This window comes from Phyllobates terribilis, unplaced genomic scaffold (assembly GCF_046119375.1).
Source record: "Phyllobates terribilis strain yellow unplaced genomic scaffold, ASM4611937v1 Scaffold_7__3_contigs__length_470593459, whole genome shotgun sequence".
Taxonomy (NCBI): Eukaryota; Metazoa; Chordata; class Amphibia; order Anura; family Dendrobatidae; genus Phyllobates; species Phyllobates terribilis.
Genome location: NW_027362767.1, coordinates 41,051,266 through 41,079,006, shown reverse-complemented (window position 1 = coordinate 41,079,006; position 27,741 = coordinate 41,051,266). Strand labels below are relative to the sequence as shown.

General features: G+C 41.8%; 1 protein-coding gene across 1 annotated transcript in view; it reads left to right on the top strand.

The window, feature by feature from the left end:
• Window positions 1-19,623, top strand: part of DLK1 (delta like non-canonical Notch ligand 1) — a 48,441-nt gene extending 28,818 nt beyond the window's left edge. The window contains exon 7 of the mRNA XM_073638403.1: window positions 12,897-19,623. Within this exon, the coding sequence (XP_073494504.1) occupies window positions 12,897-13,614 (718 nt within the window). The 3' untranslated portion in view covers window positions 13,615-19,623. The remainder of the gene's footprint in view (window positions 1-12,896) is intronic.
• Window positions 19,624-27,741: the final 8,118 nt, after the last annotated feature.

Below are 27,741 nucleotides of genomic sequence, written 5' to 3'. Positions count from 1 at the left end.
TTGTACATAGGGGCAGTATTATAGTAGTTATATTCTTGTACATAGGGGGCAGTATTATAGTAGTTATATTCTTGTACATAGGGGCGTATTATAGTAGTTATATTCTTGTATATAGGGAGCAGTATTATAGTAGTTATATTCTTGTACACAAGGGGCAGTATTATAGTAGTTATATTCTTGTACACAGGGGGCAGTATTATAGTAGTTATACTCTTATACATAGGGAGCAGTATTATAGTAGTTATATTCTTGTACATAGGGAGCAGTATTATAGTAGTTATATTCTTGTACAGAGGAGCAGTATTATAGTAGTTATATTCTTGTACATAGGCGCAGAATTATAGTAGTTATATTCTTGTACATAGGGTCAGTATTATAGTAGCTATATTTTTGTACATAGGAGCAGTATTATAGTAGTTATATTCTTGTACACAGGGGGCAGTATTATAGTAGCTATATTCTTGTATATAGGGGGCAGTATTATAGTAGTTATATTCTTGTACATAGGAGCAGTATTATAGTAGTTATATTCTTGTATATAGGGAGCAGTATTATAGTAGTTATATTCTTGTACATAGGGGGCAGTATTATAGTAGTTATATTCTTGTACATAGGAGCAGTATTATAGTAGTTATATTCTTGTACATATGAGCAGTATTATAGTAGTTATATTCTTGTATATAGGGGCACTATTATAGTAATTATATTCTTGTACATAGGGGCAGTATTATAGTAGTTATATTCTTGTACATAGGGGCAGTATTATAGTAGTTATATTTTTGAACATAGGGGCAGTATTATAGTAGTGATATTCTTGTACACAGGGGCAGTATTATAGTAGTTATATTCTTGTACATAGGGGCAGTATTATAGTAGTTATATTCTTGTACATAGGGGCAGTATTATAGTAGTTATATTCTTGTACATATGGGCAGTATTATAGTAGTTATATTCTTATACATAGGGGCAGTATTATAGTAGTTATATTCTTGTACATAGGGGCAGTATTATAGTAGTTATATTCTTGTACATAGGGGCAGTATTATAGTAGTTATATTCTTGTACATGGAAACAGTATTATAGTAGTTATATTCTTGTATATAGGGGGCAGTATTATAGTAGTTATATTCTTGTACATATGAGCAGTATTATAGTAGTTATATTCTTATACATAGGGGCAGTATTATAGTAGTTATATTCTTGTACACAGGGGCAGTATTATAGTAGTTATATTCTTGTACATAGAAACAGTATTAAAGTAGTTATATTCTTGTATATAGGGGGCAGTATTATAGTAGTTATATTCTTGTACATATGAGCAGTATTATAGTAGTTATATTCTTATACATAGGGGCAGTATTATAGTAGTTATATTCTTGTACACAGGGGGCAGTATTATAGTAGTTATATTCTTGTACACAGGGGCAGTATTATAGTAGCTATATTCTTGTATATAGGGGGCAGTATTATAGTAGTTATATTCTTGTACATAGGAGCAGTATTATAGTAGTTATATTCTTGTACATAGGAGCAGTATTATAGTAGTTATATTCTTATACATAGGGGCAGTATTATAGTAGTTATATTCTTGTACACAGGGGGCAGTATTATAGTAGTTATATTCTTGTACACAGGGGCAGTATTATAGTAGCTATATTCTTGTATATAGGGGGCAGTATTATAGTAGTTATATTCTTGTACATAGGAGCAGTATTATAGTAGTTATATTCTTGTATATAGGGGCAGTATTATAGTAGTTATATTCTTGTACATAGGAGCAGCATTATAGTAGTTATATTCTTGTACATATGAGCAGTATTATAGTAGTTATATTCTTGTATATAGGGGCACTATTATAGTAATTATATTCTTGTACATAGGGGCAGTATTATAGTAGTTATATTCTTGTACACAGGGGCAGTATTATAGTAGTTATATTCTTGTACATAGGGGCAGTATTATAGTAGTTGTATTCTTGTACATAGGGGCAGTATTATAGTAGTTATATTCTTGTACATAGGGGCAGTATTATAGTAGTAATATTCTTGTACATAGGGGCAGTATTATAGTAGTTATATTCTTATACATAGGGGCAGTATTATAGTAGTTATATTCTTGTACATATGGGCAGTATTATAATAGTTATATTCTTGTACATAGGGGCAGTATTATAGTAGTTATATTCTTGTACATAGAAACAGTTTTATAGTAGTTGTATTCTTGTATATAGGGGCAGTATTATAGTAGTTATATTCTTGTACATATGAGCAGTATTATAGTAGTTATATTCTTATACATAGGGGCAGTATTATAGTAGTTATATTCTTATACATAGGGGCAGTATTATAGTAATTATATTCTTGTATAGAGGCAGTATTATAGTAGCTATATTCTTTTACATAGGGGGCAGTATTATAGTAGTTATATTCTTGAACATAGGGGCAGTATTGTTATATTCTTGTATATAGGGCCAGTATCATAGTATTTATACTCTTATACATAGGGGCAGTCTTATAGTAGTTATATTCTTGTATATAGGGGCAGTATTATAGTAGTTATATTCTTGTACATAGGGGCAGTATTATAGTAGTTATATTCTTGTACATAGGGGCAGTATTATAGTAGTGATATTCTTGTACACAGGGGCAGTATTATAGTAGTTATATTCTTGTACATAGGAGCAGTATTATAGTAGTGATATTCTTGTACACAGGGGCAGTATTATTGTAGTTATATTCTTGTACATAGGAGCAGTATTATAGTAGTTATATTCTTGTACATAGGAATAGTATTTTTGCAGTTATATTCTTGTACATAGTGTCAGTATTATAGTAGTTATAGTCTTATACATAGGGGCATATTATAGTAGGGAGCAGTATTATAGTAGTTATATTCTTGTACATAGGAGCAGTATTATAGTAGCTATATTCTTGTACATAGGGGCAGTATTATAGTAGTTATATTCTTATACATAGGGGCAGTATTATAGTAGTTATATTCTTGTACATAGGGAGCAGTATTATAGTAGTTATATTTTTGAACATAGGGGCAGTATTATAGTAGTGATATTCTTGTACACAGGGGCAGTATTATAGTAGTTATATTCTTGTACATAGGGGCAGTATTATAGTAGTCATATTCTTGTACATAGGGGCAGTATTATAGTAGTTATATTCTTGTACATATGGGCAGTATTATAGTAGTTATATTCTTATACATAGGGGCAGTATTATAGTAGTTATATTCTTGTACATAGGGGCAGTATTATAGTAGTTATATTCTTGTACATAGGGGCAGTATTATAGTAGTTATATTCTTGTACATAGAAACAGTATTATAGTAGTTATATTCTTGTATATAGGGGGCAGTATTATAGTAGTTATATTCTTGTACATATGAGCAGTATTATAGTAGTTATATTCTTATTCATAGGGGCAGTATTATAGTAGTTATATTCTTGTACACAGGGGCAGTATTATAGTAGTTATATTCTTGTACATAGAAACAGTATTATAGTAGTTATATTCTTGTATATTGGGGTAGTATTATAGTAGTTATATTCTTGTACATATGAGCAGTATTATAGTAGTTATATTCTCATACATAGGGGCAGTATTATAGTAGTTATATTCTTGTACACAGGGGGCAGTATTATAGTAGTTATATTCTTGTACACAGGGGCAGTATTATAGTAGCTATATTCTTGTATATAGGGGGCAGTATTATAGTAGTTATATTCTTGTACATAGGAGCAGTATTATAGTAGTTATATTCTTGTATATAGGGGCAGTATTATAGTAGTTATATTCTTGTACATAGGAGCAGCATTATAGTAGTTATATTCTTGTACATATGAGCAGTATTATAGTAGTTATATTCTTGTATATAGGGACACTATTATAGTAATTATATTCTTGTACATAGGGGCAGTATTATAGTAGTTATATTCTTGTACACAGGGGCAGTATTATAGTAGTTATATTCTTGTACATAGGGGCAGTATTATAGTAGTTATATTCTTATACATAGGGGCAGTATTATAGTAGTTATATTCTTGTACATATGGGCAGTATTATAATAGTTATATTCTTGTACATAGGGGCAGTATTATAGTAGTTATATTCTTGTACATAGAAACAGTATTATAGTTGTTATATTCTTGTATATAGGGGCAGTATTATAGTAGTTATATTCTTGTACATATGAGCAGTATTATAGTAGTTATATTCTTATACATAGGGGCAGTATTATAGTAGTTATATTCTTATACATAGGGGCAGTATTATAGTAATTATATTCTTGTATAGAGGCAGTATTATAGTAGCTATATTCTTGTACATAGGGGGCAGTATTATAGTAGTTATATTCTTGAACATAGGGGCAGTATTGTTATATTCTTGTATATAGGGCCAGTATTATAGTATTTATACTCTTGTACATAGGGGCAGTATTATAGTAGTTATATTCTTGTAGATAGGGGCAGTATTATAGTAGTTATATTCTTGTACATAAGGGCAGTATTATAGTAGTTATATTCTTGTACATAGGGGCAGTATTATAGTAGTGATATTCTTGTACACAGGGGCAGTATTATAGTAGTTATATTCTTGTACATAGGAGCAGTATTATAGTAGTGATATTCTTGTACACAGGGGCAGTATTATTGTAGTTATATTCTTGTACATAGGAGCAGTATTATAGTAGTTATATTCTTGTACATAGGAATAGTATTTTTGCAGTTATATTCTTGTACATAGTGTCAGTATTATAGTAGTTATAGTCTTATACATAGGGGCAATATTATAGTAGTTATATTCTTGTACATAAGGGCAGTATTATAGTAGTTATATTCTTATACATAGGGGCAGTATTATAGTAGTTATATTCTTGTACTTAGGGGCAGTATTATAGTTATATTCTTGTACATAGGAGTAGTATTATAGTAGTTATATTCTTGTACATAGGAGCAGTATTATAGTAGTTATATTCTTGTACATAGGAGTAGTATTATAGTAGTTATATTCTTGTACATAGGAGCAGTATTATAGTAGTTATATTCTTGTACATAGGAGTAGTATTATAGTAGTTATATTCTTGTACATAGGAACAGTATTATAGTAGTTATATTCTTGTACATAGGGGGCAGTATTATAGTAGTTATATTCTTGTACATAGGGGGCAGTATTATAGTAGTTATATTCTTGTACATAGAAACAGTATTATAGTAGTTATATTCTTGTATATAGGAGCAGTATTATAGTAGTTACATTCTTGTATATAGGGGGCAGTATTATAGTAGTTATATTCTTGTACATATGAGCAGTATTATAGTAGTTATATTCTTGTATATAGGGGGCAGTATTATAGTAGTTATATTCTTGTACATAGGGGCAGTATTATAGTAGTTATATTCTTGTACATAGGGGCAGTATTATAGTAGTTATATTCCTATACATAGGGGCAGTATTATAGTAGTTATATTCTTGTACATATGGGCAGTATTATAATAGTTATATTCTTGTACATAGGAGCAGTATTATAGTAGTTATATTCTTGTACATAGGAGTAGTATTATAGTAGTTATATTCTTGTACATAGGAACAGTATTATAGTAGTTATATTCTTGTACATAGGGGGCAGTATTATAGTAGTTATATTCTTGTACATAGGGGGCAGTATTATAGTAGTTATATTCTTGTACATAGAAACAGTATTATAGTAGTTATATTCTTGTATATAGGAGCAGTATTATAGTAGTTACATTCTTGTATATAGGGGGCAGTATTATAGTAGTTATATTCTTGTACATATGAGCAGTATTATAGTAGTTATATTCTTGTATATAGGGGGCAGTATTATAGTAGTTATATTCTTGTACATAGGGGCAGTATTATAGTAGTTATATTCTTGTACATAGGGGCAGTATTATAGTAGTTATATTCCTATACATAGGGGCAGTATTATAGTAGTTATATTCTTGTACATATGGGCAGTATTATAATAGTTATATTCTTGTACATAGGGGCAGTATTATAGTAGTTATATTCTTGTACATAGAAACAGTATTATAGTAGTTATATTCTTGTATATAGGGGCAGTATTATAGTAGTTATATTCTTGTACATATGAGCAGTATTATAGTAGTTATATTCTTATACATAGGGGCAGTATTATAGTAGTTATATTCTTATACATAGGGGCAGTATTATAGTAATTATATTCTTGTATAGAGGCAGTATTATAGTAGCTATATTCTTGTACATAGGGGGCAGTATTATAGTAGTTATATTCTTGAACATAGGGGCAGTATTGTTATATTCTTGTATATAGGGCCAGTATTATAGTATTTATACTCTTGTACATAGGGGCAGTATTATAGTAGTTATATTCTTGTATATAGGGACAGTATTATAGTAGTTATATTCTTGTACATAGGGGCAGTATTATAGTAGTTATATTCTTGTACATAGGGGCAGTATTATAGTAGTGATATTCTTGTACACAGGGGCAGTATTATTGTAGTTATATTCTTGTACATAGGAGCAGTATTATAGTAGTTATATTCTTGTACATAGGAATAGTATTTTTGCAGTTATATTCTTGTACATAGTGTCAGTATTATAGTAGTTATAGTCTTATACATAGGGGCAATATTATAGTAGTTATATTCTTGTACATAAGGGCAGTATTATAGTAGTTATATTCTTATACATAGGGGCAGTATTATAGTAGTTATATTCTTGTACTTAGGGGCAGTATTATAGTTATATTCTTGTACATAGGAGTAGTATTATAGTAGTTATATTCTTGTACATAGGAGCAGTATTATAGTAGTTATATTCTTGTACATAGGAGTAGTATTATAGTAGTTATATTCTTGTACATAGGAGCAGTATTATAGTAGTTATATTCTTGTACATAGGAGTAGTATTATAGTAGTTATATTCTTGTACATAGGAACAGTATTATAGTAGTTATATTCTTGTACATAGGGGGCAGTATTATAGTAGTTATATTCTTGTACATAGGGGGCAGTATTATAGTAGTTATATTCTTGTACATAGAAACAGTATTATAGTAGTTATATTCTTGTATATAGGAGCAGTATTATAGTAGTTACATTCTTGTATATAGGGGGCAGTATTATAGTAGTTATATTCTTGTACATATGAGCAGTATTATAGTAGTTATATTCTTGTATATAGGGGGCAGTATTATAGTAGTTATATTCTTGTACATATGAGCAGTATTATATTATTTATATTCTTGTACATAGGGGCAGTATTATAGTAGTTATATTCTTGTACATAGGGGGCAGTATTATAGTAGTTATATTCTTGTACATAGGAGCAGTATTATAGTAGTTATATTCTTTTACATAGAAACAGTATTATAGTAATTATATTCTTGTACATAGAAACAGTATTATAGTAGTTATATTCTTGTATATAGGGGGCAGTATTATAGTAGTTATATTCTTGTACATAGGGGCAGTATTATAGTAATTATATTCTTCTACATAGGGGCAGTATTATAGTAGTTATATTCTTGTACATAGGGGGCAGTATTATAGTAGTGATATTCTTGTACACAGGGGCAGTATTATAGTAGTTATATTCTTGTACATAGGGGCAGTATTATAGTAGTTATATTCTTATAGATAGGGGCAGTATTATAGTAGTTATATTCTTGTACATAGGGGCAGTATTATATTAGTTATATTCTTGTACATAGGGGCAGTATTATAGTAGTTATATTCTTGTACATTGCGGGCAGTATTATAGTAGTTATTATTATTATTATTATTATTTATTATTATAGCGCCATTTATTCCATGGCGCTTTACATGTGATAGGGATATACATAACAAAAGCATTTACATAATCTTAACAAAACGAGTCAGCGACTGGTACAGGAGGAGCGAGGACCCTGCCCGCGAGGGCTCACAGTCTACAAGGGATGGGTGAGGATACAGTAGGTGAGGGTAGAGCTGGTCGTGCAGTGGTGTTTACTGCAGGTTGTAGGCTTGTCGGAAGAGGTGGGTCTTCAGGTTCCTTTTGAAGGTTTCCACGGTCGGCGAGAGTCTGATATGTTGGGGTAGAGAGTTCCAGAGTAGGGGGGAAGCACGGGAGAAATCTTGTATACGATTGTCGGAGGAGGAGATAAGAGGGGAGTAGAGCAGGAGATCTTGGGAGGATCGGAGGTTGCGTGCAGGTAAGTACCGGGAGACTAGGTCACAGATGTATGGGGGAGACAGGTTGTGGATGTCTTTGTATGCCATGGTTAGAGTTTTGAACTGAATTCTCTGGGCAATAGGGAGCCAGTGAAGGGATTGACAGAGAGGAGAGGCCGGGGAATAGCGGGGGGACAGGTGGATTAGTCGAGCAGCAGAGTTTAGGATAGATTGGAGAGGTGCAAGAGTGTTCGAAGGGATGCCACGGAGCAGGAGGTTGCAGTAGTCAAGGCGGGATATGATGAGGGCATGCACTAGTGTTTTTGCAGAGTCTTTGCTGAGGAATGCACGGATCCGGGAGATGTTTTTGAGTTGGAGTCGGCAGGAGGTGGAAAGGGCTTGAATATGTGGCTTGAAGGAGAGATCAGAGTCCAGGGTTACCCCAAGGCAGCGAGCTTGTGGGACTGGGGAGAGTGAACAGCCATTGACGTTGATGGATAGGTCGGATGGGGGATGTGAATGAGAGGGTGGAAAGATGATGAACTCTGTTTTATCCATGTTGAGTTTTAGAAACCTGTCGGAGAAGAAGGATGAGATGGCGGACAGACATTGTGGGATTCTGGTTAGTAGGGAGGAGATATCGGGTCCAGAGAGGTAGATCTGTGTGTCGTCAGCATAGAGGTGATACTGAAAGCCGTGAGACTCTATGAGCTGTCCCAGGCCGAAGGTGTAGATGGAGAAGAGCAGAGGTCCTAGAACTGAACCTTGGGGGACACCGACAGATAGGGGGCGAGATGAGGAGGTGGTGCGTGAGTGGGAGACGCTGAATGTCCTGTCTGTTAAGTATGAGGAGATCCAAGATAGAGCCAAGTCTGTGATGCCAAGAGATGAGAGAATCTGGAGTAAGAGGGAATGGTCCACTGTGTCAAAGGCAGATGACAGGTCCAGAAGGAGGAGGATGGAGTAGTGTCGCTTGGATTTGGCATTTAGTAGGTCGTTTGTGACTTTGGTCAGGGCAGTTTCAGTCGAGTGATGCGGTCGGAAGCCAGATTGTAGACGGTCGAAGAGGGAGCAAGAGGAGAGGTGGGAGGACAGTTCAAGGTGGACATGTTGTTCTAGAAGTTTTGAGGCAAAGGGGAGGAGTGATATGGGGCGGTAGCTGGTCAGAGAGGAAGGGTCAAGGGAGGGCTTTTTGAGGATGGGTGTGATTGCGGCATGTTTGAAACATGAGGGGAAGACTCCGGTTGTTAGTGATAGATTGAAGAGGTGGGTTAGGGTTGGGATGAAGACTGAGGTGAGGTTAGTGATGAGGTGGGATGGGATTGGGTCAAGTTCGCAGGTGGTGAGGTGTGATTTGGAGAGTAAAGAGGAGACTTGACCTTCTGTAATGGTGGAGAAGTGGGGTTTGGAGGAGGAGGGTTGAGTAGATATGAGGAGGGGTTGTGTGGACTTTAGGCCAAAGTTTTGTCTGATGGTGTCAATCTTCTGTTTGAAGAATGAGGCAAAGTCGTCGGCTGAGATGAGAGAAGAGGGAGGAGGTGCTGGGGGACGAAGGAGAGAGTTGAAAGTGTTAAATAGCTGTTTAGGGTTGTGAGATAGGGAGGATATGAGAGATGAGAAGTATGTTTGTTTTGCTGTAGTGAGTGCGGACTTGAAATTAGTGAGGGATTGCTTGAATGCGATGAAGTGCTCGATGGAGTGAGACCTTTTCCATCTCCGCTAGTTATATTCTTGTACATAGAAACAGTATTATAGTAGTTATATTCTTGTACATATGGGCAGTATTATAGTAGTTATATTATTGTACATAGGGGGCAGTATTATAGTAGCTATATTATTGTACATAGGGGCAGTATTATAGTAGTTATATTCTTGCTCACAGGGGGCAGTAGTATCGTAGTTAGATTTTTGTACGTAGGAGCAGTATTATAGTAGTTATATTCTTGTACGTAGGGAGCAGTATTATAGTAGTTATATTCTTGTACATAGGGGCAGTCTTATAGTTGTTATATTCTTGTACATAGGGCGCAGTATTATAGTAGTTATATTCTCGTACATAGGGGCAGTATTATAGTAGTTATCTTCTTTTTTTTTCTGGGCAGTATTATAGTAGTCATATTCTTGTACATGGGGGACAGTATTATAGTAGTTATAGTCTTATACATAGGGGCAATATTATAGTAGTTATATTCTTGTACATATGGGCAGTATTATAGTAGTTATATTCTTATACATAGGGGCAGTGTTATAGTAGTTATATTCTTGTACATAGGGGTAGTATTATAGTAGTTATATTCTTGTACATAGGAACAGTATTATAGTAGTTATATTCTTGCACATAAGGGGCAGTATTATAGTAGTTATATTCTCAGTATTATAGTAGTTATATTCTTGTACATAGGGGCAGTATTATAGTAGTTATATTCTTGTACATAGGGGGCAGTATTATAGTAGTTATATTCTTGTACATAGGGGCAGTATTATAGTAGTTATATTCTTGTACATAGGAGTAGTATTCTAGTAATTATATTCTTGCATATAGGGGCAATATTTCATCATTATAGCAGATTTATCTTCTTGATCTTAAAAGCCATATTATACTACTAATATTTGTAAACACAGTAGCAGTATTAAAGTACTTATATTGTACATATGGGTCAGTATTATAGTAATTATATTCTTGTACATAGGGGCAGTATTATAGCCAGGGGCGTAATGATCGCGATGGCAAAGGGTGCGAACATCACTGGGCCTGTGCGGGAAGGGGGCCCATCGACACCAGTACCATCCGAGAATGCATATTCAGCTGAAATACTGTATATTGCTCAATACACACCGCTGACCAATCAGAGGTTGGCAGCTGATGTCGTCGTACCAGTCACAGGTAACACATAGCAGTGACATCATGCATCGCCCATAGAAGGGAAGCCTAAGTCATCTACCGGCTCTTATGCTGGCTACAGAACATCTGACCTGCGTGCCCATATAGGCAGCTTAGGAGGGTTGATCCTACTGACAGATTCCCTTTAATATATCTAATCCTTTTGTGAACCAATAAAGGGGTTTTCCAGTACTTTATATTACCCCCCAATGTATACCGCCGGGCCCCTAAGGATTTTTGTAATTACCTTACGTTGCAGATACTGCCTGTGAGCGGCGCTATCACTGGCTGCTCACAGGCATCACGTGACTCCCGGTTGCCGCCGGCTCTGACTTCCGCTGATGTCACGACAAGTGCTGGCAGCAGCCGGGGGTCACGATCTTCCTGGTTCCACGGTGGATGCCAGGCTTTGGGCGGGGTTACCCCCCTGCGTCACACACGGTATCCACCGCGCGCTCTGCCTCTCCCCATTCATTGGGAAAGCGCGCGGTGGATGCTGGGTGTGATATGGGGGGTAACCCTACGCACAACCAAGCAGCCACTGCGGGGTCCCCAGCGCTGAGTCACGCCTCACTTGTCGTGACGTCAGCACGGGATCATGAGATGCCTTGGAAGGTAATATAAAGTACTGGACAACTTTTTAAGTTATTCTTGCATCTCAGTGATTTTACATTCATGGTATGTATGTTTGGGGGTGGAGGTTTCGGGGGGGGGGTGCTTTTGAGAGATTGCAGGAATTTAAGAGTTTTGTGAACTATCTAAATGAAAATCCGTTTAATATGGGTTTTAGAAGTAAAATTGGAGCTAGTTGAATAGAGTTCCTAGATTTGGAGGGTGAAATAGTGGAGGGCTCTATTCACACAAGCTGTTATCGCATGCCTGCTACGACTAATTTGCCAGTGTGTTATGATATTCATCATCCTTACCATATTAAGGAATCTTTGCCCTGTGGCAGTTTTTACGACTACGCTGCATTACCAGTAGTAATACATCTTTTGTAGCTCAACCCTACGATTTGAGCTTCATATTATAACGGCACAAGATCATCCAGAAAGGATTTGAAAGAGCTTATCAAAGCGATCATTCATCTTTGTTACAGTGTAAAAAGAAGGAAAAAGACAAGAGATTTGTTCCTTCGTTCTAACACGATTCTATGAGTAACATCATTAAGTCCATTATTAGAAAATATTGTTACATGATTGAAAGGGAGCCTTTGTTATCTGAAGTCGCTATTAGGAAGGAAATAATTTCATTCAGGCGGAGAAGAAATATAAAGGATGTGGTAGTTAAAGGCACAATATCACAGAATTCGCATAATGCTTACTGGCTCAAAGACACGGTACCTAGAGGTCATTGTAAATGTAGACACTGTGAATACACGTATTGTATGGTATTGAATTAGTCTGGGTAGTTATACATTTACTGTTATTAATTTCTTTACCTGTAAGACCAAGTTGGCGGTGTATGTGATTATACGTGAAAGTAGCCGCTTCTACATTGGCAAAAAAATTAGTCCACTACTATAGAAATCCTTTATTTAACATGTAACTTCTTTACAATCAGGAAAATGTTCTCCCATGCTCATTGAACAAGTACAGCAGCAGGTATGAGGCGGCACATCATGGTCGGAAGTAGTGTGATCACATACGTAACAGCTGCTACCCGTGTCTCTGTGGTTGACCCCCAAGACCGTGCATGATAAATAAAAAATAATATTGGATCCATCAGTGCCGATTGCCGTTATCTACTTTCATCTTGTTGGGAGAGAATTTAATCTGTATCTTTAAAAGTTGAGCATTTTATTAATTGACCCTTCTCATGTAATTGTATATATTTTTATAGGTCTCCTTGCAAGAATGGAGGGACTTGCACAGATCACAATGGCTTTGCTTCCCAAGCTTCTTGTCAGTGCCCTTCAGGTTTTGAAGGCAATAAATGTGAAGTAAAGAAAAATGGCTGCAACCCAAACCCTTGTGCAAATGGTGGGAATTGCACTGATGTTGATACAGGATTTCAGTGCAAATGTCTGCTGGGGTTTACTGGTCAGTCTTGTAAGGAAGTCCAGTCATTGTGTAGTAGTAGTCCCTGTGCCCATGGTGGGACCTGTCATGAGAAGATTGGAGAATTTCAGTGCACCTGTCCCCCTGAATACAGAGGAGCTACCTGTGAAGTCTTGAATACCAATAAGAAGGTCCATACTATGGTCAACCATGTTCATTTTCAGCCGCATCACAAGATTTTCCCCCACCAAGGACATGAGGTCTTAAAGATCACAATGAAGGAGACAGTCCACAATATGGACCCGTTCCTCAGCAGAAGTCAGATCATTTGTTTCATTGTCCTTGGTCTTCTCACTTGCCTCATTGTCCTCATCACAACGGGAATTGTTTTCTTTTCGAGGTGCGAGACCTGGTTAGCCAATGCTAAGTACAGCCACCTTATCCGGAAGAAAAAGGATTTCTACATGAAAGCTGATAAAGAAGCCGGCAACGACGTTAAGATTATTTTCCCTGAAAAAGTTAAAATTGCTAACTACAACAGGAATTACACCACTATTTAATGCAATGGGGCACAAGGAGGGGCAAAAGTTTAGGCTATCGGTCAAGTGAGTCATCGCAACCTTTTCTTTTCCAGAAAAGGGCATACTTTCTGAGAAAGGTAGACCACCCAAAAAGAGAACATTTTTGCCACGTGAACCCTGGTTAGATCAAGGACAAAGTCTAAAGTCCAGTCAAATACTGAAAATGTGACCTGACAGTGGTAGACTTTATTTATTAAAACCCTCCCCCGTTCAAAATATTATCATCACAGAGTTCCTGAAGGCTTGGATATGGAAAATGAGTTGTACCACTGGGGAACTAGGCTGCTGCTCATGATTTATTTTATGAAAATATCAGCCATCATGAATAGACCATCAAAGTGTGATTGGTACTCCAAGAGCCACATGAATCAGCAATGGCCCCATTAGTGGTTCTTAAGGCACGGTGGTACGTCATTACATGTGGCTGAGCGTGCTACTGCAGCTCAGCCTCATTCTGACAAACTACACTACTTTGTGATAGTTAATAGTCCTGGCAGAACATTGTGATGGTCTATTTATCATCCCCATGTATTCCTAGGAAAAAGGATATTCTTCACTCTGTAGGACAGATGTTTTGATGGCATGAAAAGGAAATCACTGTGACCACTACTGTATGGACCGCTATAGTCAACTGCCCATACAGTATCTCAGTTTTGTGGGCACCTGTGAGTGTTAAATGGGGTAAAGGGGATACTGAAGATGACACTGATGATTTCAGACTTGTCAGAAATATGTTAAACCAACTATTAAAGGGTTATTCCTAAAAAAATCAAGTTATCAAGTTATCCCCTATCCATAGGACAGAGAATAACTTACTAAGATCAGGGCTATGGAACTACAACAACAGGACTCGGCAGCCCCATCCTGAATGCACAGTGCTCGCCAGCCCCATCCTGACTGGACAGTGTTCGGCAGCCCCATCCTGAATGGACAGTGTTCGGCAGCCCCATCCTGAATGGACAGTGTTCGGCAGCCCCATCCTGAATGGACAGTGCTCGCCAGCCCCATCCTGACTGGACAGTGTTCGGCAGCCCCATCCTGACTGGACAGTGTTCGGCAGCCCCATCCTGAATGGACAGTGTTCGGCAGCCCCATCCTGAATGGACAGTGTTCGGCAGCCCCATCCTGAATGGACAGTGCTCGCCAGCCCCATCCTGACTGGACAGTGTTCGGCAGCCCCATCCTGACTGGACAGTGTTCGGCAGCCCCATCCTGACTGGACAGTGTTCGGCAGCCCCATCCTGAATGGACAGTGTTCGGCAGCCCCATCCTGAATGGACAGTGTTCGGCAGCCCCATCCTGAATGGACAGTGCTCGGCTTTCTCCGGCAGTCCCGTAGACAATGAATGGAGTGAAGGGGAAGCATGCGCACATCCACTCCAATCACGATGGGGTCCCAGATCTTGGGATCGTTCAAGGTTTGACCACGATGAATAGGGGATAACTTTTTTTTTTTAAAAGAATGTTTTTATTAATATTTTTCAGATTACAAAAACACAATGCTTACAGTATATATGTTTATCTTTTTATCTGCTAGTTGTAACTTTCTATCATCCTACAAGACTTAAAATTTCCCAAACCTTTAAGTAATCTGACTCAATTCCCTTGAGAATTTCCCTTGCCCAACAAGAGTCTTTTGGCAACGGAGGTCAAGCCATGCGGAAAAATATGTAGAAAACGCTAATTTAACATATTGCATTATGGAAGCTAAGTAATACATTTTCATACATTCTAATATAACGTTTTCGAGCCTGATCATAACTGGTCTTCTAATGGACGTGATCATCATTATTACAGCCTATGATCGTTGGAGTTTTCCTTTAGCTACATGAGCTGATTTTACAAAATTCTTACATTCCAAAATAGCGGGAAAAAAGTGCAAAAGTGTATAAAAAAGTGCATAATTTCACAAGTTGTGAGTAATGATTTCCTCAAATTGGTCAGTTGAATATATCATGATATGGCTGCCAACATTACCAGTCGACCAAAATTTATACTGGTCCTCATTGACTCGCTATTAAAGGGATTATACCAAGTTTGGAAGTTATCCCATCTGTAGAATAGAGAATGAGTAACTGATTCACCGTACACAGACAGTTTATTTCACAAGTAGTGATTTAGACGTAAGCAATGACTTAGAAAAGGTGCAACGTTTCGATCCTGCCTGGGTCTTATTCATATAGTCGCTGTGAAAAAAGAGAACAATGCATAAATGTCAAAGCACAAATATATATATACAGCAAATACAGAGAAAAAAATTACAAAAAATCATAATATACAAGAGCCCATGAATGGTACATCATGAATATGTGATGAATACAAGTACGATCTTAAGCGGCTTGTACGGCATCCGTCCTAGTGGTAGGTATAATGTGGCTACATGATGAACAATTGGTAAAATTATGGCAAAATAGGTACTAATGCTATAAAAGTAAAGGGGTTATAGGAGAGGGAGCAGATGCTGGAGCTGTACTGGGAGAGATGTAAGGTATAGATTAAGTGTAGGGCAGAGGTGTAACTGTCCCACCAGATGAAAACAGAGCTATAAAAGCTAGCAGAGCAGAGGTGTAAGAGGATAAAAAGAGTGTGGTTACAAATACCAGAGCTCTTGTGCAGAAGTCTGACCAAATGATTATAGAGCAGGTGTGGGCAATTAATTCTCCAGAGGGGCCACATGAGAGACCGTGACTGTTGTGGAGGGCCGAACCAATAGGCTGAAATTAACTCTGCTCAATATTAAAATTACCAAAGTAATTATAATTACTTTATATTAATATAAATTTTATCACTTAATATTGAGCAGAATTAAGTATGCAGACATCCCCCTATATACCTTTTTGAGCACACACACAGCCCCCTATATACCGTAAGGGCCTCCAAACAGCCTTCCCATGACCAGCATGAGACCCCCCCATAGCCCCCCCATGTCCTGAAACAAAGCCCCCATGTCCAGCGACAGACCCCACATGTTCAGCAACAGACCCCCCATAGCCTCCCCATGTCCAGCAACAGACCCCCCATGTCCAGCGACAGACCCCACATGTTCAGCAACAGACCCCCCATAGCCTCCCCATGTCCAGCAACAGATAGGCTCCCCATGTCCAACAACAGACCCCCATAGGCTCCCCATGTCCAGCAACAGACCCCCCATAGGCTCCCCATGTCCAGCAACAGATCCCACATAGGCTCCCCATGTCCAGCAACAGACCCCCCATAGGCTCCCCATGTCCAGCAACAGATCCCACATAGGCTCCCCATGTCCAGCAACAGACCCTCCATAGGCTCCCTGCGTCCAGCAAGAGAACTCCCCATAGGCTCCCCATGTCCAGCAACTGACCCCCATAACCGTTAAAAAAACAACAACACATACTCACGTTGCCCCTGTGCTGTACCTGTCAGCTCCCGTCTCTGGTGCGTAGTGCAACAGACCCCCCATGTTCAGCAACAGACCCCCCCATAGCCTCCCCATGTCCAGCAACAGACCCCCCATGTCCAGCAACTGACCCCCATAGGTTCCCCATGTCTAGCAACTGACCCCCATAGGCTCCCCATGTTCAGCACCTGACCCCCATAGGCTCCCCATGTTCAGCACCTGACCCCCATAGGCTCCCCATGTTGAGCAATAGACCCCCATAGGCTCCCCATGTCCAGCAACAAACCCCCATAGGCTCCCCATGTCCAGCAACTGGCCCCCATAGGCTCCGCATGTTCAGCAACTGACCCCCATAGGCTCCCCATGTTCAGCAACTGACCCCCATTGGCTCCCCATGTCCAGCAACAGACACCCATAGGCTCCCAATGTCCAGCAACAGACCCCCATAGGCTCCCCATGTTCAGCACTTGACCCCCATAGGCTCCCCATGTCCAGCAACAGACCCCCATAGGCTCCCCATGTCCAGCAACTGACCCCCATAGGCTCCCCATATTCAGCAACTGACCCCCATAGGCTCACCATGTTCAGCAACTGACCCCCATAGGCTCCCCATGTCCAGCAACAGACCCCCATAGGCTCCCCATGTCCAGAAACAAACACCCATAGGCTCCCCATGTCCAGCAACTGACCCCCATAGGCTCCCCATGTCCAGCAACAGACCCCCATAGGCTCCCCATGTCCAGCAACAGACCCCCATAGGCTCCCCATGTCCAGCAACAGACCACCATAGGCTCCCCATGTCCAGCAACAAACACCCATAGGCTCCCCATGTCCAGCAACAGACCCCCATAGGCTCCCCATGTCCAGCAACAGACCCCCCATAGGCTCCCCATGTCCAGCAACAGACCCCACATAGGCTTCCCATGTCCAGCAACAGACCCCCCCATAGGCTCCCCATGTCCAGCAACAGACCCCCCCCCATAGGCTCCCCATGTCCAGCAACTGACCCCCATAACCGTTAAAAAACAACAACACATACTCACGTTGCCCCTGTGCTGTGCCTGTCTCTGTTCCCGTCTCTGGTGTGCAGTGCACCGCTCAGCTGAGCGGACGTGATGACATGACGTCATTGTGTCTGCTGTCTCATTCGCTGATTGGTGGAAGAAGGGGCTGGCGGCACCATATTCCACCAATGCAGTCACCGCTGTCTGCATCCTGAGGATGCAGATAGCTGTGACAGTGGGCGGCGGCGACAGACAGGTGGGGGAGGACACGGTGCGGCGGCCAGCGGGCCACTGTTTTCTGCCCACGGCTGTCTCGGTCCGCGGGCTGGACAGGGACAGGCAAAGGGCCGGATGTGGCTCGCGGGCCGCACTTTGCCCGGGCCTGTTATAGAGCCATGTTGGCTGCAGGCGTATGAGGAGTGAAAGAGTTAACAAAGGAGCTCTTGTCAACGTAAAAGTAGGACAAGTAGGGAACACAGTTCTCCCTATGTAGTAATACCGAGTTTATTCTGAGGTTAGAACAGGGTGTGCTAGGTAGTTACCTGAGGTGGCGTTATAGACATGCACTCCCGCGCCTTCGTCAAATGACAAAGGCGCGGGAGCACACGTCTATAACTTTTCCAAGTCATTGCTTATGTCTAAATCACTACTTGTGACATAAACTGCCTGCATATCACAAGGAGTGTGCGGTGAATCGTTACTCATAGTTTATTGGGTTACATCCCTCTTTACCTGCACCTCGGAACTTTACAGCTGAGTGCACACCAATCTTCTTCTCTCTGTAGAATAGAGAATAACTTCCCGATGACTGGGGGTCCAACCGCTAGGACCCACAATGATCCTAAGAATTGGGGCTCTGAAGAGCCCCGAGTGATTGAGGTGTTGGTCAATCATGCACACTGTCGCTTCATTCAATCCTAATGGGAGTGCCAAAGATCAGCCAAACGCTGTGCTTGGCTTTCTCCGGAGACCCCATTAAGAATAATTGGAAAAGAGGTGTGCATAAATGACCACAGCTCCATTCACACAGGCCCCTGTTCTCGGTGGAAGAAGTAGAGGTGGGTAAGCTGCGGACGGACCTCCTGCAATCGAGAAGTTATCTCCTATCCTATGAATGTGGAGGTCCTGGCAACTTGATCTCCACCAATTAGACCCCTTTGTGATACACTAGTAACATGTTAATTTAGAAATGCCCCTTTAACTATGATAAACTATGATATTTCCTAAAATTCTTTGTTATAAAAAAAAAAAAATCAGCTCTGAGCAGAAGGATCACTCAATAGCCATGACTCAATAGCCATTTTCTTCTTTCCGTAATCATGTATTGGTGGAGACCCACACAGGTTCATATCACCTTTGGGAAGGGAACACCAGTTGGCCTACGTCTCATGGGCCCAGCTACATGGGGGCTGCCTGCACAGTATGTATGCCCTTGGTATATATGTGTTTTTTGAGGAAAGATGCCATCCCAAGACTTGTACACATCTATGCTCCTCTGTCTTATCAATGTTCTGTGCTGCTCCATTTATCAAACTGTAAATTGCTGCTACTGATACAGAAGTTGTCTTTCTAAACATAATAAAGCTATAAAAGATGCAAACTTTCTATTAACATCCACAAGTGTCATATTATGGATATTTTGGCCATTCTTGATGCATTCATGCCAACAGAGCCAGATAGATGTTACACGCACGCCGCTAGGATCAAATAGGGGCGAGACAGGTTACATGAATTCTTTGGAATCCTGGGGGAACCGTTACTCAGGGCAACCATAGACCATGTGCTGCAGCTTCTCTCAGGCACACAGGGGTATTGACCCTCAGGTACAGACACGTAGGTTGTTTCACTTGCTGACCAGACACACTTGACAAGAGTCCTCATAAACAGTAGAACAGTAGCATTTAATAAGAAGCTGCACAGCCAGTGCAAGTTAAGTCTTATGAGCAACAGGCTCCAGTGACAAACAGTACAGTTTCCTTAGCAGCACAGCAGTTCACAGTCTTCCCAGTAGTACAGGACAGCACAGTTCTAATGCAAAGGCGCATTAATGAACACCGCATTCTTTACGGCACAGTGAGATGGAGAGGGGGGAGGGTTTGCTGAGGGAGATGATCCCTGTGACACCATCTCTTCCAGTCCTTATCTTTCTGCCTAACAATACTTTGCACTGTTAGTTCAGGAAATCTACCTGACCTGTGTTTGGCTTGAATCCTTTTCACATGCAGCACTTCTGTGAGCTACAAAACACACACACCACATTTGTCTTTCGCTCCAGCCAGACAGTAAACAACTTCCCCTTAATCCCCCTGGGGCTCTGCTAAAACACTCCCCTTCTCCTGTGGCTGTGTTAACTCCTCTAGTTGATGGATGCTTCTGGAGCACAACACTTCCTGTCTCATGTGCTTGTGTTACTTCTAATAGTTGCTGAATGCTTTTAAAGCAACAGCACTACTTCTGCATGTCACACTCTTCCCTCCTTTTTGAATGTCGTCCTCAACATTCGTCTTAATTGGTCAATCTGACCAATTCTGAGACAGTGGTGAAAGTTGGATAACTTTATATACAAATTGGCATTGTGAAATTGGTATAATGTTCATAAACATTGATAACAACCTAATCTTTCAACCTTTTTCTTGGAGGATGCCTGTAAGAAATAAACAACACAATTAAAACAATGAGCATCTCTTGAACTAGATCTTTTCGTACGTCTTCAACCAGTTCTCTCTCTCTATGCTTTAACAGTTCTTTGTTTCTACAAAGTCTTTTAAGAAAAATGAAAGCATGAAAACAAGTCTTTCCACCAGGCAACATCTTCCATACTGCCTCTCGGTGGTGAATACCACTCAAGTGGGCTTAGCTGGCCCGCAGGCTGTTTCCAGTCGACAGTCCTTGGCACTTGACTCGGTTCACCAAGTGTCTCATACATCAGCATCAAAGGCCTCCTCACTTCTCGTGTCGCCATCCTCTTGGTGGGTTGTTCCTCAGCTACCACGGGTTCTTCGGTCACAGGAGTTTCTTCCGCCAAACTCATTTCCCGTGCTTCCTCAGATGCTCTTGAAACTGCCTCTGTAAGTTCCTGTACTTCTCCTGAGTCACCTGTTTCCGGTCTGGTAATTCCGTTCCTCCTGAGTGTTGATCTGTCTCTTCAGGGGTCGGTATTTGATCATCAGATCTGAATTGGACTTCATCTGTACTCCTTGGTACGAACTCCGGAGCCTCAGAACTTAGTACATTATCCCGAGGATAGTACATCCCTCTCCTTGCCGATCCGAGAAATACAACGGTGTGTTCTTCTCCATCGGAACTTTCAAGGTCACTATCCACCTCCGGAGCTTCAGTCTGTGGTGGTCCCTTATTCGATCTCAGACGATGTCGGTCTACTTCTGGGAAGTCTTGTTGTGGTGGGAGATAATCACAGGATAGCAGTAAATTCCGATGGACTATTCTGGTTTTCTTGTTTCCCGTTTTCAATCGGATTTCATACACTGGGCTGTCATCAGCTTTCCTCCTTACGACCACATACACCTTGTCTTCCCAGTACGAATGAAGTTTTCCTGGACCGCCTTTCTCACGTACGTTCTTGACTAGCACCCGGCTTCCCGGTGCCAATTCTGCTCCATAACATTTTCGATCATAGTACTCCTTACTCTTGCTCTGTCCTTGCGTAACCACTTTGGATGCTATGTTGTATGCCTCTGCCATCTGTTCCTTCCATTTCTGAACGTACTCCGGATACGTTCTGTAAGTCTCTGACACCGGAGTATTGAACATGGTGTCGATTTGCAGTCTTGGTGATCGTCCATATGACGCGCCCCCTGGGCCAGTGTTGTTAGGGATACCCGGAGCCGGATCAGATGGGGGTTGTAGTCTCCGAGTGGCTGTGACCCGGTCCGTGCCCAGGGTGTCAAGCTCAGTGTGTGGCAGTCCTTACTGATGTTACTAAAGTTCTTTATGTCGACTACGCCACCCGTTGAATTGCGGTCACTACGGCCGCCGCTGCAGCAGGGTCCGCTGAGGCTGATGGTGTTTGTGCAGCCCAGGTAGTATAACCCCCAACGGGAGGGGTATAGCCTCAGGGGGTCAGGTGCAGAGGATGGTGGTTGTGGAAGTGCAGGGAAGATGGTAATGAGAGTCAGAGTCGGGTTGTGCAGTTCAGGGTTCTTTACTTACTGCTGTTCTTGTACCGGTCACTCCGGCCTTGAGTGACCACCCGAGCCGCGCTGCGTCCACCAGGTCCTGGACTCGGCCAACCCCCAAGTAGTTCTGGAGCGTGGTTCTGAGCTCCCTTTCTGTCCTGTCCTCGTCTCTGGCCTTCCCCACCAGGGATCCACCTAAGTCCGGCTCCCTCGGGCCTCTTGTTGGTGAACCCTTGCCTCTGGGTTCCCTGACCCTATTCGTGGTCTGCCTTCCGGGTGGATTTAGTGGGTGATCGTGGCAGATCAGTCCTGCCCACGACCTCCGGTTCCTGGCTAAGGTGTGCTGTAGCCTCTGCCAGCTTGGGATCCGGTACCCTGTTGCCAACTCTTCACCCTTTGATTTAGTTTGGGCTCTCAGAGTTCCTTCTTTCTCCCCCTCTGGGTCTTTCTTTCTCCTCTCTCTCTCTGGGCCTTGGGGCTGCTCTGCTCCTCTGCTTTCCTCCACTGCTCTGCAAAAGACTGATGTCTCTCTGACTTCTCACAGACTGACCCTGATCTTAGATGGTGCCCACCTTAAATACTCCCTCTATGTGTGAGCTCAGGTGACCAGCACCCAATGAGCTCCTAGCTTTACCCAGGCTGCTCCCCCTATCTGCCCCTACACTACTGGGATGTACCACCCCCCTCCCACTCCAGCCAGGAACAGACTCTGTTGTACCTGCACATTTCTCTAGTGGGAGTACCATCGGTCTGTTCCTCGGAAATGGGATGTGTGTAGTGCATGCAGCTAACCGAGCTCAGTTCCACACTCCATCCTTACCCGGGAGTGGAATATCACACCTCTGGCTGAGGTGCAATACCCCTGTAGCAGCCGAATCCTCAGGGTGCTACACATACAATAGGAAAAATGGTGAGTAACCCGTTGCATCGCTCTTTGTACATTTATAGGCATGCACCACTTTTGACAGAGAACTCTTCCAGTCTTTCTTCTCATGAGCTGTTAAAGTGCGCAACATCGACAATAATATCCAGTTAAAACGTTCCACTTGTCCATTACCCTCTGGGTGATAGGGCGTTGTGTGGGATCTCTGAATTCTACAGTACTTTCCTAGCTTGGCAAAGAGCTGGTTCCCAAATTCTCTTCCTTGGTCGTGGTGTAACCTCATAGAGAACCCAAACCTCAAAGCAAAATCATTGAAGATCTTCTCTGCCGCTTTTCGACCCGATTTATTGGTGGTGGCATATGCTTGAGCAAATCGAGTGAAATGGTCCATCACCACCCAGATGTATTCGTAACCACCCTTGAACTTGAGAAGCGTCACAATGAAGAACAAATGGTAAATTGAAATCAGGATATCCCAAGATGGGTGGTTTTACCAGGTAGTCTACTAGCTCTTCCAATACCTCCTGGTGGTCTGCTGCCCAGAGAATTGGCTGTTGGGATGAAACATTGTTTCTTTTAAGCCCGGTCCTACCCGCGTTCTTCTTTTTCTCCTTGGGTGTTGTTGTCTCTGTCGTCCCCCTCAAGAGGGGGTATAGTGAGGCGGTGATCCTGGAGAAGTTCCGAACGTAAGTACGATAGTAGGAGAGGAATCCTAATATCAGCCTCAATTTCCTGACGTTAGAGGACCGCTTGTCTTTTAAGGCCTGTACTGGAGCGATTTCTGCTGGGTCCATGGTATATCCTTCTCCGGACACAATTTTCCCTAGAAATCGGACTTGTCTTTTGAACATTTCACACTTCTTTGGGGTCAACTTAACTCTGTGTTGTTGATACCGTTGTAATACGGTCCTCACATGTTCAACATGCTCCCAGAAGGTTTTGCTGTGTACCACATTGTCATCCAAGTACAGCTGGCAGATATCGTCCCTCAATCCTTATAAACATGTCTCTGTACTCCTCTGGAATTCTGCTGGAGCTGAACTGAGCCCAAACGGTATGCGGATCCACTCATGTAATCACCATGGTGTGATGAATGCTGTCAAGGGTCTACTGGACTCTTCAACAAACCCTTAGTGGTATGCCTTACCCTGATCGAGGACAGGGAACCAGGTGCTTCTTGACAGGCTATCCATCATATCTTGGATCTTTGGTATCAGGTGTCGATCAGGTACTGACTTTCGGTTTAGTTCCCGGTAATCACAACAGAGTCTCAACGTAAAGTCCTTCTTCCTAACACAGACAAGAGGAGAGAAATAAGACTACTTCGACTTTTGGAACCAACCTCTGTTGATGAGATCTTAATATTCTTTCACTTCACGATGTAATGGTTTTTGCACAGACATGTAACTTCTGGTTACTGGGGTCGTGTCTTTCAAATTGATTTTCAAATGCAACGACTGGATACAGCCTATATCAGAGTCATGTTTGGAGAACACATGACACTCTTCTCTCAGCATCTGTTTTGCTACTTCTAGATCTTCAGCACACAAGTGTTCCAGGGGTAGTGGGGGATCCCAGGACACCGAGGTGGGTTGCGCAATTTCCTCCCTTGGGCAACTCCTGTTCCTTGGTGGGGAGACTAAATTCACTGTAGACCCCTGGGCTGGTCTCACACTGGCTGGATATACCGTTTTAACGGTTTTGATGTGACTTAACAGTCTTTGGATCCAGTCTAATTGCGTGTTTCGTAGTATTCATCACCGGTACTGTCACTCGAGCAAACCCACCAGTAGGAATCGTAAGCACAGTCTCATCTTGAACCAGGCCTTCCGGAAGTTCCGAGGAGTCTTTTGGCACGAACAGTCTTTTCTGGACTTTTCTTCCGGTTCTACCCGGACTCCACACCTCACCCCCACCATTTGATTTGCAGGGATGATGCCTACCTTGACTTCTTTTAGGTCCATTGTATTCTGTGCTTTCTTTACTCTATGAATCACGTTTTTCACCACGGCGTTGGGTATGGCGAGCGATGTGGCGATTGCATCCACCACCAAAGCCCCTGTCTTGTGTTTCATGATGACCTCACTGATTACATTATAACCCAGGATAGGATCCTCTGCCATGTTCTGATCACTGGTCAGGAGAAAAGGTACCAAAAGCTCGATGGTGTTGCTGTTCTTCGTGGCCCTGAGTTGGAAAGTCACTTCCACCCAGCCTATGAAAGGGACTTCGTCTGGTTGACGGCTGGTCCCAAGAGTTCTTTTAGTGACCGAAGGCAAGTGTGTGGCAGGTAGCACCTTCTCCATTCTTCATTTAAAAGGCTCGCTTGGGCTCCTGTGTCCCACAGTGCTTTTACTAGGAGTCCATCTAGCTGGCACTGTATAAAGCACCTTTCACCGATTAGGCTGATGAGGCTATCTTTACTGACCGAGGAATCCTCCTCCCAGGAGTACATCATTTGACCTCCACACTGGGCATTAAGTAACTGATGCCCCTGTATCCCTTGCAGCTGTTGTAGATGGGAACACACTTGGGGATAGTACTGACGCAGAAATTTTTACCTCATGCGCCGATCTAGGGTTTGGTGAGATTTGGATTTGCTTCTGGGGCCTCCTCCGTGTCGCGGTTACCAGTCGCCCCGCACTGGCAACCTCCTGTCTTTTAACCCAAACGACCGTGACCATTGGCATTCTTTGGCATAATGTCCTTCCTCACCACATCTTAGACAGTGGACACACATTGTACTCTGATTTGATGAACAGCACGCTTCACAAGCTAGGTATCTTCTGTTTTGGAACCCACTCCTGGGTCTGAGGGATACCGGTTCTGGCCTGGAACAAATCAACTTTTTCACCTCAGTCAACTCACCTCGCAGTTCTCCTATTACTTCGACCCAGTCAGCGCTGACAGGCCTCTCTTTTGTTGGTGATTTAAGGTTCCATCTCAGAGGTGGCACTGGAGGGTCTCTATGATGATCTTCAGACTGGCCACAGGGGGCCTCCAACTTGAGCTGACTCATTTTGGAGATTTTAGGAGCAGAGCCTTCCTTTAACTTCTGTTCGTTCTCTGACTCCAAACTAGCGGCCTCATTCATTTTTTCAATTAGGACTTCATCCAAAATGCCAGGATCTTCTAGGTACTGTTTCAGCTGCAACTTGATATCTTTGCTGATTAATCCCATTCCCAATGATCTCAAGAACTTCTTCTGGACTAGTCCAGCATCAAACTTCTCTTCCGCTTCTACATCTCTGGATGCAAACAACAGTCTATTCTTCAGTTCAATTGCTCTGAACAAGAAATTTTGGGGTGATTCATTATTTTTCTGTGAGAGGTTAATGAGTAGGTGGAACAATTCTGAAGTACTCTCTTCTTTATAGTTCCCTTTTAAAATCATCTTCAGCTGTTGCAAGGTCAATTGACTCTTCATTTCTAGCATACTACGGAGGTTCAGTCCTGGGTTGATCGCTTTCACCACCCCCTCAACAATCTCATCTGGCTGGTAGCCTTTCTGTAAGCCTGCATCGATCTGGTGCAACAAGTTCCTATAAGACAGTCTCTCTTTCTGTTCACACTCTCCAATTTGTCCCAGGATCTTGAATTCTTTCCTTATGGTGATTTGTGGTGTTAGAGAGGACTGTCTCCCTGATTTATCTAACCCGAGCAGGTTAAAGGTCCTGTCTGAGTCTATCACTCGTTCAAAGGTTTTGGTCGATTCCTGTAGGGCTGTTGTTAAGGCTTTGAATTTTTCTTTCAATTCCTGTAGTTCAGTCTGTGGATGGAGATTCCCGCTTTTGACCCCTTCATCCTCCAACTTCAACCTGGTTAGAAACTGTGTAAGTTCCTGGAGAAATGTCCCCATTTCATCTTCAGCTTCTTTCTCCCCCAGCTCATCCATTTTTGCATTAATGGCAGCTAACAGTTGCCTGCGGTTGTGTGCTTTGGAAATCTCTTCTACTGACATCTTTACATGTTCTGCTACTGTTCTCAATTCTTCACAGGTTAACTGGAGACGCAGCTCACTAATTCTGTCCATTTGTATTTCCACATCCATTGCTGCTAGTGAGTTTTTCTTTAGAGCTGGTCCCCTTTAACTAGTGTAGCAGAGTTGAGTTGAGGTGCTGTGCTGCTGTGTTTTTCCAGACACTTTTCCTCTTCTTGGTCTACACACTAATTCCCGCTCAGGTTTCCCCGTATGGGCCAACAATGTTACACGCACTCCGCTAGGTTCAGATAGGGGCGAGAAAGGTTACATGAATTCTTTAGAATCCTGGGGGAACCATTACTCAGGGCCACCATAGACCATGTGTTGCAGCTTTTCTCAGGCACACAGGGGTATTGACCCTCAGGCACAGACACGTAGGCTGTTTCACTTGCTGACCAGACACACTTGACAAGAGTCCTCATAAACGATAGAACAGTAGCATTTAATAAGAAGCCACACAGCCAGTGCAAGTTAAGTCTTATGAGCCACAGGCTTCAATGACAAACAGTACAGTTTCCTTAGCAGCACAGCAGTTCACAGTCTTCCCAGTAGTACAGGACAGCTCAGTTCTAATGCAAAGGCGCATTAATAAACACAGCATTTTTTACAGCACAGTGAGATGGAGGAGGGGGGAGGGTTTGCTGAGGGAGATGATCCCTGTGACACCATTTCTTCCAGTCCTTATCTTTCTGCCTGACAATACTTTGCACTGTTAGTTCAGGAACTCT